This window comes from Antedon mediterranea, chromosome 11, assembly GCF_964355755.1.
Source record: "Antedon mediterranea chromosome 11, ecAntMedi1.1, whole genome shotgun sequence".
Taxonomy (NCBI): domain Eukaryota; kingdom Metazoa; phylum Echinodermata; class Crinoidea; order Comatulida; family Antedonidae; genus Antedon; species Antedon mediterranea.
Genome location: NC_092680.1, coordinates 21,664,998 through 21,686,764, shown reverse-complemented (window position 1 = coordinate 21,686,764; position 21,767 = coordinate 21,664,998). Strand labels below are relative to the sequence as shown.

At 34.4% G+C, this 21,767-nt stretch overlaps 2 protein-coding genes across 2 annotated transcripts; both read right to left on the bottom strand.

The window, feature by feature from the left end:
* Nucleotides 1-3,959: 3,959 nt before the first annotated feature.
* Nucleotides 3,960-16,675, bottom strand: LOC140062690 (probable ATP-dependent RNA helicase DDX43). The gene is made up of 19 exons (XM_072108994.1): nt 16,177-16,675; nt 15,855-15,910; nt 15,377-15,497; nt 10,943-10,973; nt 10,524-10,588; nt 9,903-9,984; nt 9,693-9,793; nt 9,112-9,286; nt 8,646-8,756; nt 8,339-8,412; nt 8,071-8,138; nt 7,791-7,891; nt 7,597-7,684; nt 7,299-7,358; nt 7,071-7,138; nt 6,755-6,864; nt 6,264-6,402; nt 5,777-5,864; nt 3,960-5,682 (listed from the first exon to the last, which is right to left on the bottom strand). The coding sequence occupies exons 1-19, from the start codon at nt 16,568-16,570 to the stop codon at nt 5,494-5,496; spliced, it is 2,121 nt and encodes a 706-aa protein (XP_071965095.1). The 5' UTR covers nt 16,571-16,675; the 3' UTR covers nt 3,960-5,493.
* A 228-nt stretch (nt 16,676-16,903) lies between these two features.
* LOC140062300 (diphosphoinositol polyphosphate phosphohydrolase 1-like) lies at nt 16,904-21,495 on the bottom strand. The gene is made up of 4 exons (XM_072108456.1): nt 21,315-21,495; nt 20,598-20,708; nt 19,502-19,637; nt 16,904-18,720 (listed from the first exon to the last, which is right to left on the bottom strand). Exons 1-4 carry the CDS (start codon nt 21,441-21,443, stop codon nt 18,617-18,619), a joined length of 480 nt encoding a protein of 159 aa, XP_071964557.1. The 5' UTR covers nt 21,444-21,495; the 3' UTR covers nt 16,904-18,616.
* Nucleotides 21,496-21,767: the final 272 nt, after the last annotated feature.

Sequence of the window (21,767 nt, the reverse complement as noted above, 5' to 3'; positions counted from 1 at the left end):
CTATACATTATATTCAACTAAGTGAGTCACATAGCAAGGACGACTGGTACTTTATGGATATGCCAAGAACACCTATATAAATAAACGGAATTTACGATGTGTTAATTAAGGTATGTTACTATTTCCTCAACATTCTGTGTTTCATCATTTCATCTTTATATTATTTCCTTGACTACAAATGCATCATCAACAAACTACTTGGATCTGTTAACAATTTCCTTTCATCACAACCACGTGCGTGTCAAACAAGTTTTTTTTTTCTAAAAATACTTTAAATAAGATCTCATAAACAACGAGTATCACACAATAGTTTCCTGTGAATAAAATGCTTATTAAAAAATTTTAAAAAAATCCTCCAGGACTGGAATGAAAAATGAAGAAACGGTAAAATCAATACCGTATCAAAACCAAATGAATATACAATATGAAAACAACGACAAAACAATTCTTAGACAATATAGAGTAATAGATAAGATAATTGATTGCGTGACGAGTCTCTTTTGGTTACAGTATTGTTTTTGGCGATGACGTCACAGTCAACACATAAACTTACCACCACCGGCATCCGATACAATATCAGCTAAGTCCTTACAAATCTATTTTTATATTTGAGGAAGAACATTACAATAAATTTTAATTGCATAATATACGATAAGTTTAGTCTATGTGACATAATAACAACTGTACTATAGTTATTGACTACAATTATTAATGATTCACTTGCTCATGATTGGTTAAAAACTGAATGAATAATAATATCACAGTTAAGTTACCGTAGATAAGTTTTAAATAGGCCTAAACAAAACGAAACAAGGGCAGAAAAATAATAAAAAGTGAATGAAAAAAAAAAAGAATCATCATTATTTAGACCAAAAATCTATACTGTATTACATGATGTAAAATAAAATGTACAAAGTTGGACGAGTTTACCAGTGGTGTTGAGATTAAAGTGACATTTTATAAATCACAAACGACTACTTCTAGAAAAACTATTAATTTTGAATTTTGTATACACATATAACACACATAGGTCAATAAAATTACGATATTTAAATTTAAAAAAAAACAATATTTGTTAAAGATGCATTGTCCTCCAAAAACATGAAAAATGAAGATTAATTAAATCAGACTTTGAATAGGTTATTTTGTAGTTTTAATAAAGTTAATCATTTCCGTAGAAAAAAACACGGAAAAAATAACATAATAAATGGTTAAATTCAACCAAAAATCCATTTGACCATTTTTTGCTTTAAATTGCAGTTTTTTCAGGTAAATACATTTTGTTTAGATCCAATTTTTGATCAAAGTGGATAACTATTATGTGATATTAAAATGGCATATTCAACAACAAAAAATTAATTAATTTTAATTTTTCAAGGGGACAATACATCTTTAATAAAAGAAGTAAATATATACTGTAACGTTGCTTACAATGTTGTATCACTACAAGTTACGAGTTAAAAAGTAAAAAAACATAAATTGAAAGGTTAATGACAGACAATCTGGACACGAAAGAGAATCATTGGAACGATTAGCGAACGTAATGTCTACCCAAGACTAACAGCGTAATATGATGATGATAATAATCTGAGTTATTGAAACAAAAAATCGAATTTCTTTTAGAGCGAATTAATTCAATCAATTCAAATTGTAAACCAGTAATACAACGAACTTAGTTTCGGTTTACTTTCAGATAACATGTACTTAAATTTATTGAATTTGAAAAAACAATCAATGTATTTCGTTTGGTAAAATCTAAAACATCGGAAAAACGGGGAAATAACTTGACATCCCAAATCTTTAATTTGGGGTTTAAATTAAATAAACCGACATTTTGGTTGTTTCTTATTTGCAAACATCTCATTTGCCCAATAAATCAAATTGATAACTTTTCAACAAATATCTCTAAAATATTTTGTTTTAACAATAATTTTATGTAATATTTTTGTGTGAACATGAACTAGAGGACAATAACCCGGAAGGCGAGACTTGAGGCGTTTAATTACTATCACTGCCTCATGTAAAAATAACTAAATTAATATCACACCAAGCGCTGTCATAATTGAGTAACTCGGACAGAAAACATTCCCAAGCTAAGCCTCATCATCTACAAGAATGACTACAACACCAGTTAGGGTCGCGAGAGCCAGGCGATATCCAGGCGATAGGTGTTACCTGCATTAACATTAAGGGCGATGCAAACCGGCCTAGAATCCCCTAAGGTCTTACAACAGCCGTTTGTCGGTATATGAGAAGTACATAAAATACCAGACACATAGCCATGTCATTATCAATATGGTTTTGGATCGAACGAGGGTACCGGGTTGGACCCTTTTAAAACCTTTGTTTGGAATTCAAATTAACACCGTATATAATCTTAGCACATGCTAATTGTGTACTTGCTTAGGTACAGTGACACTCAACTGCAATTGGTCATCAACACAACAACTTAAGTTCGTCTACCAATATATCACTTAATTAATGTCAGCAACTTAATCATATTCGTTATGTTTCATAAAAGTCATTCACTCCTCTGAAGATGATCGAAGCAAATTGATCAAAACATCGAAAAAATTGAAATACATGGCGTACCACCGCAATACATACATTTACGAAACAGCTACTAGGGTTTTTACGAAACAGCTACTAGGGTTTTTATTCTGTTTTACACTATTGTTAAATAACTAAAATAAAAAAAGTAAAGATGAGAAAATATACGATAATAAAAACAGAGTTTTTGCAGACAACCAAACTATGCCTACCAGCGGGCCATTCTAGGACTTTTATACTGGTTGATTGAAAACAACTCTTACTTAACATAATATTTTATTCAATATTTTTATTCATCTTCATTAGGTCCACTAGACAAGAAAACATTCTTTGAAAAAACAATCCATTTTTGGGATATCACAGTTACTAAAAAATATAGGACTAATAGCGCAATTTATGACGATTTGCTTGTTTGAATGTTATTGTTAAAAAAAAAAAAGTTGAAAAACGCCATTTTTACACTCTCACGATAATATGACAAAAAAAAGTGTTTCCCGTTTGTGGTAACAAGTATAAAATAACCTACATCGTAGAATGCATGTAAAGAGGTAAAACATTTAGTAATAAGTTGTTTACACAGCTTTTGCAGATTGTGAAAACGCCATCTATGGGTTGAGTTACGGTGAAGGTTATAGCCTCCAGCCACGTTCGTTCGTTGTCCAGCTTCGAATCAATTCACAATGAGATAAAACATTCGATCAATAACTATTAATAGTTTGTTTAATTGTATAAAACAGGTAGTAATGTTACTATACAGATAACGATCTTAAAGGTTTGATAAGGTTCAAAGGTCAAATGATTTATGGTGTACAATAACAAAGTTATAAAAATCAGAAAGTAAAACAACATATAAAACAAACATTATTTTAATAAACTTATCAAATGTGACATTATATACTTTTTCCAATGGATTCGGTGACAAAAAAATTATAAAAAAATAAGAATTTACTCACTAGCTGTTTAAGGATTTGTAGGCCCAAATTTGTCTTATTATTATTATCTGATTTATCATACAGAGTACAACCTGCCCTTTGGGAGAAATCCCTACTAATGGCACATATTTCCTGTGGAACAAACAAGAAGAAATATCCTGTGTCTTATAAAATTTCGGCCAATGTTGAGTTTTGTAGTAGTTCCTACTAAAAGGTCTTTGGAATTACAGTATTATCTATTAACCTTTTTAAATTTTATTTATTTATTTTAATGTGTCAACTATAAAAAATGTGTTCGTATTAAATCACTTTCTAAAAATGTAATTTGTACGAAAATAGAAACAGTGGTCTACTATGATTACAACTGAAGAGTACAGTGTATCCGGGTGTACAGGAAATATGACAATTGCTAAACAGCCTAAGTAATTCCCTTTTGTCTTTTAATTATTATGTCACCACCCCACCCCCCCACCCCCATATTATATAATTTAAAAAAAACTAAATTGCAAAAATGAACTCAATTATACCAGTCTACTAGGTTGAATTAATTACTGATTCCTGTATTTTTAGCAAATTGCAAAAAGGAACGAGACTGTACCAATAAACATGCTTCCTACACGAAAATGACAATAAAAAAACAGGTATATCAAAATGTCAGATATATAGTAATATACTTTTTTGGAACTTTTTTTAGGTATATATCATTATTCACACAATACAAATTGTATTACAAAAATAACATACTTGTTCCCACTTATAAATAAACAAATAAGAAAATGTAGAGGGCGCCAAATGATAATAAAGTTTACAAGATATTTGAAATGTACAGTAATTTGCATAAAACCTGCAGATGCCAATAAGCTGCAAATCAAATAATTGTTCTATTAAAAAAATAGAAGAATAAGTAATGTACTGCCGCATTAAACAAACAACACACATTGGTCCTTAGATATTCTATTGTGCTATTCTATAATAAGATATTATAATACTGTAGTAAAATTTGGGCCATAATTAAAGCCATTGGTTCCATGTCCTAATAATGTTCTTATAAACAATGACGTAGAATGAATGATAGCTCAACAGCTTTTTCATTTCTACAGATTTACAGTAATCTTCTCTGAGATTATCTAGTAAATCAAGTTAATAATGTTTTGTACTTTGACTGGTGTGACCAGCCTAGCTGTGACCGGCCTAGCTGTGACCGGCCTAGCTGTGACCGGCCTAGCTGTGACCGGCCTAGCTGTGACCGGCCTAGCTGTGACCGGCCTAGCTGTGACCGGCCTAGCTGTGACCGGCCTAGCTGTGAGTGTAACTGGTAGGTTTGAAACAAATGCACTCAACAGAGGGCATTCTTGAAACACATAATAGATTTTAGAACAAGCTTAGAATTATATAATAATAATAATAATACCACATTTATATAGCGCCCTTTTCATGAGTAATCATGCTCAAAGGCGCTTTACAAGCATTATTACCCCAGTATTTTTTTGGGATCAAACACGTATGGAAACATACTCCCATAATGCAGCCGGTAACCAGCGCAAAGTTGTGTCTAGATCTAACTGGGTACCCATTTATACACCTGGGTGGAGAGAGGCAACGTAAGCAAAGTATCTTGCCTACGGATACAAGCAATGCGGCGAGAGTTGGATTCGAACCTAGGTCTGACGATCGCTAGTCCAACACACTGCGCCACACGCCCTTATATGAAATATAAGCCCACCTAATCAAGGTATTTGAAAACTACTGCTAAAAATACATTTATACAAAAAATGTTGAGTAACTGCACATGTACTACAATTATGCAAAACCAAACATCATAACATAACATACAATATCCAAGGCCAACAAGTAACACAGGCCTGGTCCAGAGCACCATAATAGTCTCATGTGATATTCTTTACATCAGCCACATTGAGGGCGCTACAACACAATTTTGTGTTTGTAAATAAACTAATTATTGAAAAGCACCAAAAATTCACAGTTTGTGATTAAACATGTAAAATATACTTTACCATCCTTTCTGATAATGGCCTCCAAATGAGCCCCTTCCCCCTCCTCTACCCCGCCCTCCTCCTCCACGTCCGCCACTTCCTCGGCCTCCTCTTCGGAATCCATCAGCAGCGGCATTTTCTGCATCTAACTTTTCTTTATGTCTCTTCCATCTTTCAGCCATTTCAATCAACTCATCAGGAATTTCCTGCAAAATGTGGTTGAAACAATGTAAATAAACTAAGTAGAGACTTGTGTAACTCAGTTCTCTCATTATAAAAAGCAAGGAAATATCAGATTACCTGGTTAGCCTCTTGCATAATGTTGATGATGTCACCAGCCCATCTCCAATCTCTTCTTGTCATAAAAGTTAAAGCTGTACCAGTTCGCCTAAATAGAAATCACCATGTATTGTAACACCACATTCATGTTTGGAATGTTTAATCATACATTTGTAAAATCTGTGTCAAAAATATATTGAACATAATAGTTTGCTTTTAATAATTTAATTGACTTGGCAGTGTTCAGATTTTGTTTCATGACAAACGGTCATTATGGGCATGTTTCTGAGCATGTGCAGAAGGACTTTGAATCGATAGCATGTATGTAGTCTAGTGGTGTGTCACTAACAACACATCAGCAGCAGAGTTTGTCTCTTTTTGTGACCTGATTTTGACCGATGTGTAAGTGGTATTGAGTCAATACCATAAAGATAATATTAGGCCGAAGGCTAGAGGGCGTACTAGGTGCAGTGAATTAATACTCATTAGATATTTAGTATAAACATACCCAGCTCTACCGGTCCTTCCAACCCTATGGACATATTCTTCAATGTGACTTGGGCAGTCATAGTTCAAGACATACGTGATATCTTTGATATCAATGCCTCGTGATGCAACGTCGGTTGCTATCAGGATCTTCACATAACCTGTACAAAAATAAGATTTGTCAATGTTAAGTGACAAACTTTTTTTTCGTTGACGGTTTATATCTGTTTATGTAATGAAAGTTTGAAAGTTATAAATAAAAAACAAGATTGAATATAAATGAGAAATAAGACAAAGTAGAAAGAACCAACATGCTCCCACAAAGGAATGAAATATGAATTTTGAAATCTAAATGAATTCTACTTTCAGTGCACTAAAAAGTAAAGAGCCCCATCAGAATGATGTTTTACTGCCACGCAGCTCTATTTGAGTCATGCTTTGTAACTTTATTTCAATTTTGGGAGGGGTGACAACGAAACCGAAACAAAATAATAGAATAATAGAGCTATGTACCAGTTTTAAAGTCTTCCAAGGCTTGTTCTCTGTCCTCTTGCTCTCGTCCACCATGTATACATTGCACTTGAATACCCTGTAAACTGAGGTCACTTGATAGGTGATCAGCTCTGTGTATCAAAATAACAAATAATAGATCAATTGTAGTTTAAAATTTAATGATAGAGCAATTGCATATTTTTGTTTCATTTCTCATAGTAAACAAACAATGTTATAAGTATCAATGAATATCACTGTAGACCAAAAGGAGCAGATCTTTAACAAGTTGGTCACCGAAATCTGATTCATTCAAAGTAATTAATTTTCTGCCACTTACGTTACTTTACGTCCAACAAATACAAGGACCTTCTCCACTTCTGTCATTGCTTCAAAGAAATCTAAAAGCTGAGAGGGAATAAACAATCACCTTGAATCTTTTTTTTTTTCTAAAGCTCTGTCTACACGATTAAACTAGTTTGACAAAAAAGGTGTGATGTGCCCAAATATGGTAGTGATATGCCCAAATATGGTAGTATAATAAATATAGATAAGATAACTGACTTACTCTACTTCTCTTGTCTTCTTCATCAAGGACTTCAATAAGTTGCGTTACACTATGACAAGCCTAAATGTAACAAGTAGATGACCTATTATCATTTTGACTATTAATATTATGCTACCCCCTCTAGAGTTCAAAAGCAAGAACTTATCATTGTTACTATAAACACAATATTGTTAAACTGTACAGTATATTTACAATACTGATTGAATATTTATTATTAATATATTATTTTGCCTGCCCTAAAAGAAACATATTAAAACCAATACAATAATAATGATGAATGTAGGTAGTGTTTACTTACAGCTAGATCTAGAGACCCAACATACACCTGCATAGGATCTTTCATGTAGTTATTAGCCAGTCTCCTTACACCATCTGGCCAGGTTGCACTAAATGAAATAATTCTCACACATTAATAGATACAGCTTTATTTGCCTACATATTTACACAAGTTTTTGAGTCACGGTTTATAATTATCTTTGTATATCAAATTACCTGGTCATCATTGTCTGCCGGTCTGGACGGACATCAAGTAAGATCTTCATAATCTGGGGTTCAAATCCTAGATCTAGCATTCTATCAGCTTCATCTAAAACCTGTTGAAATACAATTATTGATTTCAATATAATTAAGAATCATTATCTAAATCTAAATATTGATTGTAGAGATTTAAATAAATTAAAGAATAATCAATATCTAAAACTATATCTCAATAAAAAAAATATGTGTTTATAAAAATATGTAATTATATATTAATGTAATAAAAAAAACTTACTAAGAAAGTAACGGATGAGACATCAATTATCCCATTGGAAATTAAGTCATTCAGTCGACCAGGAGTTGCTGAAAGCAAAGAATTAATTTATTTTTAAAAGTATGATAACTAAACTGTATTTATTATTATTATTAATTTTAAAAAAAAAGGAGACTCATTATATTACCACCATGGCTTTACATTGACGTTTAAAGCAAATATGTCCCTGGAAAATTCTAAAAATCAAAAATTTAAAAAGAATCAGCATCATGCAATAACAACAACTTACCTATAACAATTTCCACACCTTTTTTGACAATACCAATCTGCTCACGTCTATTTCCTCCTCCATATATACAAACACTGCACAATGCAATACAAAATAAATAAAGCATGTCTGATAACATTTTACGAGTAGCTCAAGACTATTTTTAGAGTTTTATCCATTGTTTAGTGAAACTTACTTTTGAATGACGAACGATGTAATAAACATTTTCAAAACTTAATTTTATATGATATAGCATTAATGTTACATTTTTTTTTATTACGGTTTAACAAAACATTTTGGAAAGGAATTTGGAATTCATATATTTTACCTCTTAATTCCTTTATAGTGGTATTTAATGACTTCAGAATGAATCTGTATTGCTAGTTCTCGTGTTGGGGACAAAACCAAGACAGAAGGACCGGTTCGTTCAACACGAGGTCTGAAACGAAAAACCGCAAAACGTAAATTAAGATTTAAAAGCAGTGCTAATAGAATGAATATTATTGTTACATGTTATAATGTTTAAATCTATTCTTATTTATTTAAAAAACACCTGTTATTTTGACTGTTAAAGTCATAGTCAAAGTATCTTTATTTCTCCATTTAAAAATAACAAAAATTTGTTTTGAAAACTGGCATATCATCATATGTATAATCAAGGTCAAGTTAGTGTTTACCGACCGACATAGTGACTTACTGAGCTTTAGAGTCGCGTTGCACGCGACTAAAAGGAGGCAGTAACACAAAAACAACACAAATCTCTGATAAAAAGTGACTGGAAAAAGGTGACTTACACTGGCTGAACTTCAATGTGTAATAGCGCAGGCAAAAGAAACGCTATTGTTTTTCCACTTCCAGTTTGAGCAATCCCGATGAGGTCATGACCTTTTAGCGCTATCGGCCAACCTTGGCATTGTATTGGCGACGGTTTGGTGAATTTTTGCTTCTTAAGTTCATCAAGAATTTCATCTAAACATTTAACAAATAATTTTAAATTAAGTTGTTCATAATATAAGATTCTGATGAAGTCTATAATGATCAAAAACAGGTAAACAATTTTTTTCCAAAAAAAAAAAAAAATAATAATTTTTATGTTACAAAATCATAAATGTTTCTTTCTTGTCTTGCTGTTTGCAATCTATTTTGTTAACCTGCATTATTTGTAAAGTCTGTTTTTTGATAATTCCCAGACTGGTTTATGTTTTTTGACAATTCCCCAGAATGGTTTATGTTTTTTGACAATTCCCCAGAATGGTTTATGTTTTTCTTAAATTGTTTCCTTTTATATTGTGTGTTTTTTTTTGTATTTATTTATGAATTGTATTTTTATTGTTATCAATCAAAGACAAAACTAAAACTATAACCAAAAACAAACCATAATCGCCAAAAGCTTCCTCAAAGGTCCTGATAGGATTCGGAATATGTCTGTCGCCCTCTTCACTCAAGTCTTGTACTTGTATTTTATTGTTTTGACGTCTGCAAGAGTATAAATACATTCTTTAAGCACATTTTCAATTGAATATTTATATTCTATGCTGACAGAAAATCATGTTAGTAATATCTTTAGTTACGTCGCAATGTTTACCTGAACTCTTCAACTTCATGCTGACTCATAGTTGCTACTTGCGGAGGTTCATTGTAAATATCTTTGATGACTGGCGGATGATCTACAATAAACAGGATAATTCACAAATTTCACTTTAAATAAAGAATTTAGTCTTTAAGCTCTGTCTACACTACCAAACTAGTTTGACAAAAAAAGTGTGATGTGCCCAAATATGGTAGTGATATGCTTAAATATGGTAGTGATATGCTTAAATATGGCAGTGATATGACATCATCATGTCCATATATGGGTACATCACATTTTTTTGCCACATGAAGTTTGATAGTGTTGTCTCTGTTGGGCAAGTTCCACCGTCAGACTCATTCAACCAGTCTTGCACTTAGATGATATTTCACAAAGGAGAAGTTTTGTTTGAGCTTACAAAATGTGGTGTCCAGAAGAATTAAATAGCGGGTGTAATTCAAACAATGGGAGAATATGATACCGATACACACACTTAAGTGGTAACATTTACCCAATGAAATGCCTGGATTCGGACTAGTAACAGTTAAATTAAATAAAAGAAAAAAGAAACAGTGGGCTAATGAGAAAAACATGTTAACCAAAGTCTGTTAATTGAGATAATTGGAATAAGTATACCTTTCCACCTTTCCTTTGAGGCTATGTCCGCTTCTTTGATGGCTTCTTGCCAATTAATTACCGGCCTGTCAGAAGAAATATTTCATATTAAATAATGATCATATATATCTCAGCATTTTAGAGTTTTGAAATGAGATCATTAGCCAGTCTAAACCAATCAATTCAATATGATTATAGTAAAGCCCACCTTCAGACACTCCTATTCCTGAATGAAGGAAAATACAGCCAATCCTTAATCAAGGGACAATCCTATTACAGGGACACCTGGGTTCCAAAAGTGTGCCCTTAATTCAACCAATGTTCTAACTGTTATTGTATTTTAATTAACAGGGTTTATTCTACTACCATTTATTTATAAACATTTAATTCAACAGAAACAAAAGTATATTGTGACTAAATCTATTTACTAAAAGTCCTACCTCTTTTCTGGTACATATGTCTCCTGGTAGTCTGTAAACAAATTTCAACAGAAAGTTATCAGAATATGATCTTAGTATATTCTTACAAAAATTTGGCATGTCACTTAAAACTGTTTTGGAACAGTCACACTATATAACAAAGGCAATCTAACAACAGGATGCTGAGCTCCGGAGATCAAAGAGTTTATCTGTGGCTGCGACATGATCAGTTGTCCTCGTCCCTTAACAGACACCGAGTGTGCGGAGAAGATGTACATTAGTACAGTGTGGTATATGCAGCAGCCAGACATAAGATCTAAGGACTGTTAGAAGTTGTACATTAGTACAGTGTGGTATATGCAGCAGCCAGACATAAGATCTAAGGACTGTTAGAAGATGTACATTAGTACAGTGTGGTATATGCAGCAGCCAGACATAAGATCAAAGGACTGTTAGAAGATGTACATTAGTACAGTGTGGTATATGCAGCAGCCAGACATAAGATCTAAGGACTGTTAGAAGTTGTACATTAGTACAGTGTGGTATTTGTAGCAGCCAGACATAAGATCTAAGGACTGTTAGAAGTTGTACATTAGTACAGTGTGGTATATGCAGCAGCCAGACATAAGATCTAAGGACTGTTAGAAGTTGTACATTAGTACAGTGTGGTATATGCAGCAGCCAGACATAAGATCTAAGGACTGTTAGAAGTTGTACATTAGTACAGTGTGGTATATGCAGCAGCCAGACATAAGATCTAAGGACTGTTAGAAGATGTACATTAGTACAGTGTGGTATTTGTCGCAGCCAGACATAAGATCTAAGGACTGTTCGAAGATGTACATTAGTACAGTGTGGTATTTGTCGCAGAAACCAGACATAAGATCAAAGGACTGTTAGAAGATGTACATTATTACAGTGTGGTATATGCAGCAGCCAGACATAAGATCTAAGGACTGTTAGAAGATGTACATTATTACAGTGTGGTATTTGTAGCAGCCAGACATAAGATCTAAGGACTGTTAGAAGTTGTACATTAGTACAGTGTGGTATTTGTAGCAGCCAGACATAAGATCTAAGGACTGTTAGAAGTTGTACATTAGTACAGTGTGGTATTTGTAGCAGCCAGACATAAGATCTAAGGACTGTTAGAAGATGTACATTAGTACAGTGTGGTATATGCAGCAGCCAGACATAAGATCTAAGGACTGTTAGAAGTTGTACATTAGTACAGTGTGGTATTTGTAGCAGCCAGACATAAGATCTAAGGACTGTTAGAAGTTGTACATTAGTACAGTGTGGTATTTGTCGCAGCCAGACATAAGATCTAAGGACTGTTAGAATCTAAGGACTGTTAGATCTAAGGACTGTTAGAAGTTAAGGACTGTTAGAATCTAAGGACTGTTAGATCTAAGGACTGTTAGATCTAAGGACTGTTAGAAGTCGTTCCTATCTTGGCAAGGTGGGCTCAGTGTCCTGTTGTAAAGCTGTCTGCATTAATATCAAACTTTATGTTGAAAAAAAAATGAGAGCCAAATATGGTAGTGATATGCTTAAATTTGGTAGTGATATGACATCAACATGTCCATATTGGACACATCACATTTTTCTGTCACATAAAGTTTGATAGTGTAGACAGAGCTATAGATTGATACAACACTGCCATTCTGATTAAAAACAAATAACATCTCACCCGCATCAACAAACAAATAACATCTCACCCGCATCAACAAACAAATAACATCATCTCACCCGCATCAACCAACAAATAACATCTCACCCGCATCAACCAACAAATAACATCATCTCACCCGCATCAACAAACAAATAACATCATCTCACCCGCATCAACAAACAAATAACATCTCACCCGCATTAACAAACAAATAACATCTCACCCGCATCAACCAACAAATAACATCTCACCCGCATCAACCAACAAATAACATCTCACCCGCATCAACAAACAAATAACATCTCACCCGCATCAACAAACAAATAACATCTCACCCGCATCAACAAACAAATAACATCTCACCCGCATCAACAAACAAATAACATCTCACCCGCATCAACAGACAAATAACATCTCACCCGCATCAACAAACAAATAACATCTCACCCGCATTAACAAACAAATAACATCTCACCCGCATCAACCAACAAATAACATCTCACCCGCATTAACAAACAAATAACATCTCACCCGCATCAACCAACAAATAACATCTCACCCGCATCAACCAACAAATAACCTCTCACCCGCATCAACCAACAAATAACATCTCACCCGCATCAACCAACAAATAACATCATCTCACCCGCATCAACCAACAAATAACATCATCTCACCCGCATCAACCAACAAATAACATCTCACCCGCATCAACCAACAAATAACATCTCACCCGCATCAACCAACAAATAACATCTCACCCGCATCAACAAACAAATAACATCTCACCCGCATCAACCAACAAATAACATCTCACCCGCATCAACAAACAAATAACATCATCTCACCCGCATCAACAAACAAATAACATCATCTCACCCGCATCAACCAACAAATAACATCATCTCACCCGCATCAACCAACAAATAACATCATCTCACCCGCATCAACCAACAAATAACATCATCTCACCCGCATCAACAAACAAACAACATCATCTCACCCGCATCAACCAACAAACAACATCATCTCACCCGCATCAACCAACAAATAACATCTCACCCGCATCAACAAACAAACAACATCATCTCACCCGCATCAACAAACAAATAACATCATCTCACCCGCATCAACAAACAAATAACATCATCTCACCCGCATCAACCAACAAATAACATCTCACCCGCATCAACCAACAAATAACATCATCTCACCCGCATCAACCAACAAATAACATCATCTCACCCGCATCAACAAACAAATAACATCTCACCCGCATCAACAAACAAATAACATCTCACCCGCATCAACAAACAAATAACATCTCACCCGCATCAACAAACAAATAACATCTCACCCGCATCAACAAACAAATAACATCATCTCACCCGCATCAACAAACAAATAACATCTCACCTGCATCAACAAACAAATAACATCATCTCACCCGCATCAACAAACAAATAACATCTCACCCGCATCAACAAACAAATAACATCTCACCCGCATCAACAAACAAATAACATCTCACCCGCATCAACAAACAAATAACATCTCACCCGCATCAACAAACAAATAACATCTCACCCGCATCAACAAACAAATAACATCTCACCCGCATCAACCAACAAATAACATCTCACCCGCATCAACAAACAAATAACATCATCTCACCCGCATCAACCAACAAATAACATCTCACCCGCATCAACAAACAAATAACATCATCTCACCCGCATCAACCAACAAATAACATCATCTCACCCGCATCAACAAACAAACAACATCATCTCACCCGCATCAACAAACAAATAACATCATCTCACCCGCATCAACAAACAAATAACATCTCACCCGCATCAACCAACAAATAACATCTCACCCGCATCAACAGACAAATAACATCTCACCCGCATCAACCAACAAATAACATCTCACCCGCATCAACCAACAAATAACATCATCTCACCCGCATCAACAAACAAATAACATCTCACCCGCATCAACCAACAAATAACATCTCACCCGCATCAACCAACAAATAACATCTCACCCGCATCAACCAACAAATAACATCTCACCCACATCAACCAACAAATAACATCATCTCACCCGCATCAACAAACAAATAACATCTCACCCGCATCAACCAACAAATAACATCTCACCCGCATCAACAAACAAATAACATCTCACCCGCATCAACAAACAAATAACATCATCTCACCCGCATCAACAAACAAATAACATCATCTCACCCGCATCAACAAACAAATAACATCATCTCACCCGCATCAACCAACAAATAACATCATCTCACCCGCATCAACAAACAAATAACATCATCTCACCCGCATCAACAAACAAATAACATCATCTCACCCGCATCAACAAACAAATAACATCATCTCACCCGCATCAACAAACAAATAACATCATCTCACCCGCATCAACAAACAAATAACATCTCACCCGCATCAACAAACAAACAACATCTCACCCGCATCAACAGACAAATAACATCTCACCCGCATCAACAAACAAACAACATCTCACCCGCATCAACAGACAAATAACATCTCACCCGCATCAACAAACAAACAACATCTCACCCGCATCAACAAACAAACAACATCTCACCCGCATCAACAAACAAATAACATCTCACCCGCATCAACAAACAAACAACATCTCACCCGCATCAACAAACAAATAACATCTCACCCGCATCAACAAACAAATAACATCTCACCCGCATCAACAAACAAATAACATCTCACCCGCATCAAATATTGATTTAGGATTGGCGATTTCATCGATGAGTTTTGAAGCCTTCTCCACCGCTTCATGACTTCCACTGACGTGTACAGGTGTTGAATAATTATTGCTGTCTCTTGACACCTGTAAAATATTTAAAATAACCACCTGTAATGTGAAATTCAATTTGTCCTAGAGGGTAGTTGTCCTAGGGGGTATTTGTCCTAAAGGGTAATTATCCAGGTGGTAGTTGTCCTATGGGGGTCATTGTCCGGGTGGTAGTTGTCCTATGGGGGTCATTGTCCAGGTGGTAGTTGTCCTATGGGGGTCACTGTCCGGGTGGTAGTTGTCCGGATACGAAAAAAAGTATTTTAAGTTTCTGGAAATCCCCTGATGCTATTTTTATTTTATTTTTTGTTTTTACGCTTGGCTATTAATAACGTTCATGACTAATCTCTGCTAGCACAAAAAGATACAGTATTTTAAACATATTTTACTAACATGAATTCTGGCGCCACTCTCTTCTTGCAACTGTCGAATTTTAGAACCTTGTTTTCCTAAATAAAATATAAAATACATTTTTAATTCATTATAGTGAACTGAGTTACATTCAAAACTATGAACAGTAATTATTGGCATATTATTAATAGGTCTACTGTACTGTCAAATTATAATAAATAATGGGCATAAATAATTGATATAAAAAAACATTTATAAAATCTATTTATTTTATGCATATTATAATATATGTGGCCATACACCACAGCTAGCAGTACATATTTATTTGAAATCTACAAACACATGAACAAATCTGTTAAAATACCAATAATCTTTCCAATCATACTGCTGTCCACCTCAATGACCTTTTCATTTTCACTTCTTCCTCCTCGTCTATCTTGACGCTGTTGTTGACCTCCTCCTTGCCAGCCTCCTTGATCATTTCCATTCCTATTTCTCCCATCTGAATTCTGTCTATAACCTCGGCCAAATCCAGAAGATGAACTGTCATTATCCCTTCTCCAATTACCTTCATTAGACCTACCACGCCCGAAGCCCCTCATCTTGGAATCACTTGACCACCTGTCTTCCGCATTTTTCTCGCCTGAAAACTTTCCCTCCCATGCATCGTTTGGGCTAGAACGAGGCCTAGCATTTGAATTATGATACGTTTGGGTCACAACCGGATCTTCTTCCCAATTTTCCTCACCATCAAGCATATTAATCTATGATATAACCGAATTGGTGGTTATACCAGTTTGGAATTTCTAATTGTTTTGACAAACAAAATTCGATAAGCACATGTACTGTCTGATCCCTGTCTGTGTACGTGAAATTACAACAGTAACACCAGCACGCATTTTGATGACACCAAGTTAACAAATTGTCAGACAGCGCCCTCAATCATAAGGGTACATCATGGAGTAATCCAAAATGACACCACAGAAAAATTAATTATACAGTAAAGGCAAGAATTAAAACAAACAGAATAGTGTCACATCAATTTATTTATTATTAATGTAGAAATCTCATTATTTTAATAAATAATAAACGATTGTGACATTCTTCTTAAAGAGCAATAATAAATGTCATATAATTAACTTAATTATATCTAGTTTAGATTTAGAAAATTTGATTATAGATAAAAATTATAAATTCATATTTTAGAAATAGTTCAAAAAGGTTTAATTTAAAATGCTGAATGTAATTATCTTGTCTTCTCTTTATAATATCTAATATGTTAAGCTTTGTTCCCACAAGAATGCAGTGCAAGGACGCAGGTAATTGAAGTCTGAAACATTTTGTGATCCATCTCTTGCTATTGGTCAAATCGTTATTCGTGTAAAAGTACAGTGCATCCTTGCAAATTGCTTGCTATATAGTAGGAACCAAGCTCATGCCTCAGACTGTACATTTTGACACAATTTTAGTACATTATCTTTTTCATGCTTACTTGCCAACCACACACCTACTTTATTTTTATACTGCATACTGAGGGTCCCGTGTTTGAGCCCACAGTCTAATTCTTATACTGCATTACTATTTAGTTGCAGAAAAGACAAAATAACTAAATGGAAATTCTGTGATACAGAATACACATGAATTAATAATTTTATTATTAAATACAAATAAAATGACAATTTGAAGCTATGAAGATTGACCATGATTTAAGTGTTCAGATAAAATTGTAAGCAATAAGTATTTCAACCAGGGAGGGTGGATTTTGCTACGAATTATTTAAGGTGTGTGGCAAATATTTGAAGCCAAACAAAGGTATACTAATAATAATACAGATACTAAAATGGTGGGCATATGGAAATACTGTATAGTGGAGTTAACAGCAGGTGAAGGAAAGTATTATGGGTGACAAATTCACCATCCCCCTCCCTCCCCCACCTATTATTGCTATATATATTATTACTGTATAGATTAGAGATTGAGATATTTAAACATGAAGTCAATGACCCCTCCATGTTAGATCAGAGTATAAAATGTAATACTATATAGTCAATTGAACAACACATACACATTTGTGTATACTATAGTATAATTCAATATTTTGAGTTTGGGAGTAGAAACAGTTCTTAAATTTCAGGGAATAATTTCGCCAGTGTAGCATAGCAAAAAGCTATACAAAACAACCTTATTGCTACACATTTCTAAAATTGTATAGCAAAAAATACAATACAAAACTATGTTCCTTGACTCAAAAATCAGTTTGATTAGCAATATTGCTAAACAAAATTTTTAAATGAAATTTTTCCCTGAATTTATTACTTTGCATAATATAAATATTGTAAATTGTGTTTTTTCTTATATAATTCATTATCTTCTTGTAACATTTGTTCCATAGATTTAATACTATGTCTGATATAAATAAATTCTGAAAAGATTTTACAATCTATAAATGTAAAAATGGCAGACATATGTGTACTTATTGTATTTAGGAAGTCTACAAATGACAGTTAGGAAATTGAATATTAAAATGTACTAGTACAAGTCTATCGTTTATAAATCTATACACTTTTACTTTTATATTAAAGTATATCTTTCTTCTAAATTGAATGCAAAGCATGAATTATAGTGGCACAATACTTAGGCTATTATATATCCCCCTCTCCTATAAATGGTATTGTCCGATAGAGTCCCAGTATACCTGTTTAAACTGTGCACTTTCCATACTTCATGTAACTGAGTAGGCTCTTGTCCAATGAGACTCATTAATGTATGTCATGTCCATTACTATTTGAGTCACTTGTTGATAGTCACCTGGTTTTTAACGATTCTTCAAGGTATATACTTTGAGAATGTTTGTATTTCTTTAGTTCGTTGAGGGCGTCCTTTATATTAAACCACATCCTTCTTCGACCTGTCAACAAAGTATGAACATCTTACTGTACACGTTTTAACACTTAAGCTTGGTTCCCAGTAGAACGTAACGCAAGAACGTAAACGCAACGCAAGCGTTTTAACCAATGACAAGCAAGTTATAGACAGTTAGCAATCACAAGCGAATAAGCCATCGCTTGTTATTGGTTAATTCACTTGCGTTGCGTTACGTCCTTGTGTTGCATCGCTAGTGGGAACCACGCTTTAGTCTAAGGGTCCTATCAACATTACCAAACCCCATCAATTGTTTTGCTTTTTAAACCATTACATCTTCTGGAAGTGTAGCATAGAAAAGTATAATTAATGAGAATTAATGAAAAAAGGAGGTAATATGGAATAGAGAGTGATTACAAAATTTAATAGGCCTACCACTGACAAAAATGTGATAATAATGAAAATAATATAATATGATTTTACTGATGAAATGAATGATTGTTTGAAGGTTTGCATTGGCAAAATCAAATGTTGATATAAAGTTTGCGGCACACCATGTATATTAATTCTGAAAAGCACTGTTGAGTTTCTCGACGTTTCGAAACTCAACAGTTCTTTTCAGAACTACGCGGTGTACCGAAAACTTTATATCAACATGAATGATGATATTAATGGATGATATTAAGGTGAATAAACGTGGTGTTACTGTTTACTCCACGAAAGAGAAAAAAAAACACAAAAACCCATCAATTGATAAGGAATGTTTCCTAAAAAATATAATAATTCATTACCCCCTCAACATGATCTAACATGATTGCATCATTTACCTGACTCTGTTTTATCCAGCCACTCATCCAACTCTTCTTCAAACACTAAACAAAATACTGAAGTCCTTTTCTTCTTTCCTCCTTCTTCAAGCTCAAAGTCTCCAATATGTTTCCCAACTCTACCAATAACGCCAGCCTTATAACAAAAACAATACATTATAAGAGTTTTATTGATTTGTTTTGAACAAAAAATATGATCATTTTGTATGGTACCGGGGATAGTCCTCTAAATCCCCAGGGGTTTACATCCGGAGTGGCCCCTGATTGTTGACAATGTTAGCTATTACCGTACTGACGCGGGTATAAGCCCACCCCCCTTGAACATGAAATCACGTCAAGTTTGGGGGGTGGGCTTATACCCGAGGATCCAAAAATGCAGATCGTCAAAAACAGCACATGTACACTGTGTATTCCACCATGCGAGCGAGCGCCCTCACGTGTACGACGTTGCCTCTAAATACACGAGGTGTAGAGTGTCTGAAAATTAAGCTTATAGTTCGTGTAATTTATCGTAGAATATCTTATTTTAAACATCAATTGAACAAGAATTTATCAAGCAGAAAAGCAAGTATACAATGTTCGTTACATAGAAATGTACCAAAGAAATTTAATAAGCTTGTTTATGGCAGCCGATACCAAATAGTGGTTTTCCGTTTTGGCGACTTGTAGCGTCGTGTGTGAAGCGATCATCGACCACGATGGAGTGTAAACAAAACAGGACCGCTAGGCCTCATATGGCCTAGCGTATATTAGCCTAGCTTGGTTATGATCAAAGGTAGGTGTATTCGGTGTATGGACGTCGCCAAATACAAAATAATGTATTACGACACACACTGTAGATCTTCGAATTAATGGGTGGGCTTATACCCGAGTGCCTAATTTTTCATGAAAATTAGTCAAAAGTCGGGGGTGGGCTTATACCCGAGTATGGGCTTATACCCGCGTCAGTACGGTACTAAAATCTAGTATACATGAAAACAAACTTAAATATTTGAACATAAGCTGCGTGAGAGTGGAAGAGAAAAAAAATGAATTGCTGCAAACCCCGCTGCAAACAAGATGTAAAACATATAATTTTGTTATAACTATACTGTACCTCTTCTTTGAGTTCTCTGACTGCTGCATCTCCAGCACTCTCGTCTGGTTCAAGTCCTCCACCAGGTACGACCCAGTTTTCAGGCGAGCCGGTTGATGAAACGAGTAGAACCTATATTATTGGATAAGGAAGGATGATAGACCATTGTTGTTGAAAATGTTAAAAAGAACAAATGTAAAAAAAAGAAGTTTCTTGTCCTAATTTTTTTTTACAAGGAATACTGGCACCTTTAAAAAAAAAATAGTTTGATATAGTTTACAGACACTAACAAGTAACAGTTGCTTTCCCAGGCCTGTGTGTGTGTGTCACTGTAGCAGGGAGTTGTACAACTCCTACGCTGACTGTAGTACGTGTCAAAATGTTTGGGGGAATTCCCGCCGTGATGGCAATTAATAAAATAACAAAAATGTAAATGTTTATTTATTTATTTTATTTTGCAATCTATTATATTAATTATTATCCAAAATCCTTAATTTAATATTATTACGACATACAGTTACAGGAATTTTTGTTTGGCATCCATATCATATTAACAGCAGTACTCTCTATAGCGTAGTAGGCCTAGGCTTATTTTGTTTAACCATATCAAACGTCACACAAACACAGACCGGGGATGCCAAGCAACCAAACTCCGGTCATGTTCGACTGATCACTCGCTTCCCTCATTCATGGCCTAGGCCTAGCCTATCTACTAGGTGGTCAATCGAAAGTTAATACCTCATCAAAGTCGGATGTACGAAAGCAAAGACTCGCAGACCGTTTTCGGTAACCATCGGCATAGTATGTTCTTTCTGAATTTGTTTTCTTCTTCATCTTGCTGTCTTTATTTCTAATTTCTCTCGCCATAAGTTCACTAATTATAAACCTCACGCCATCTCGCGCCGCCAGCAAAAAATGCTTATTTCATTTCAAAGGTCAACAATAGGTCAAATCGGTACTTTTATTACATCATCGCCGGTACGTATTTTTAATACGTGATAACACTTCAGAGACGGTATTTATCAGTTAACGTATGATTTCAATTGACGGATAACTACACTGAAAATTGTATTTACAAAAAAACATTCAAAAAGTACTGGGACATTCCATAGAAAAAATAATACAGAATATTAACATTTGAAAAGGTAAAAAAAAAATTGAGAAAGATAAAGAAAAATATGTGTTTTAAAC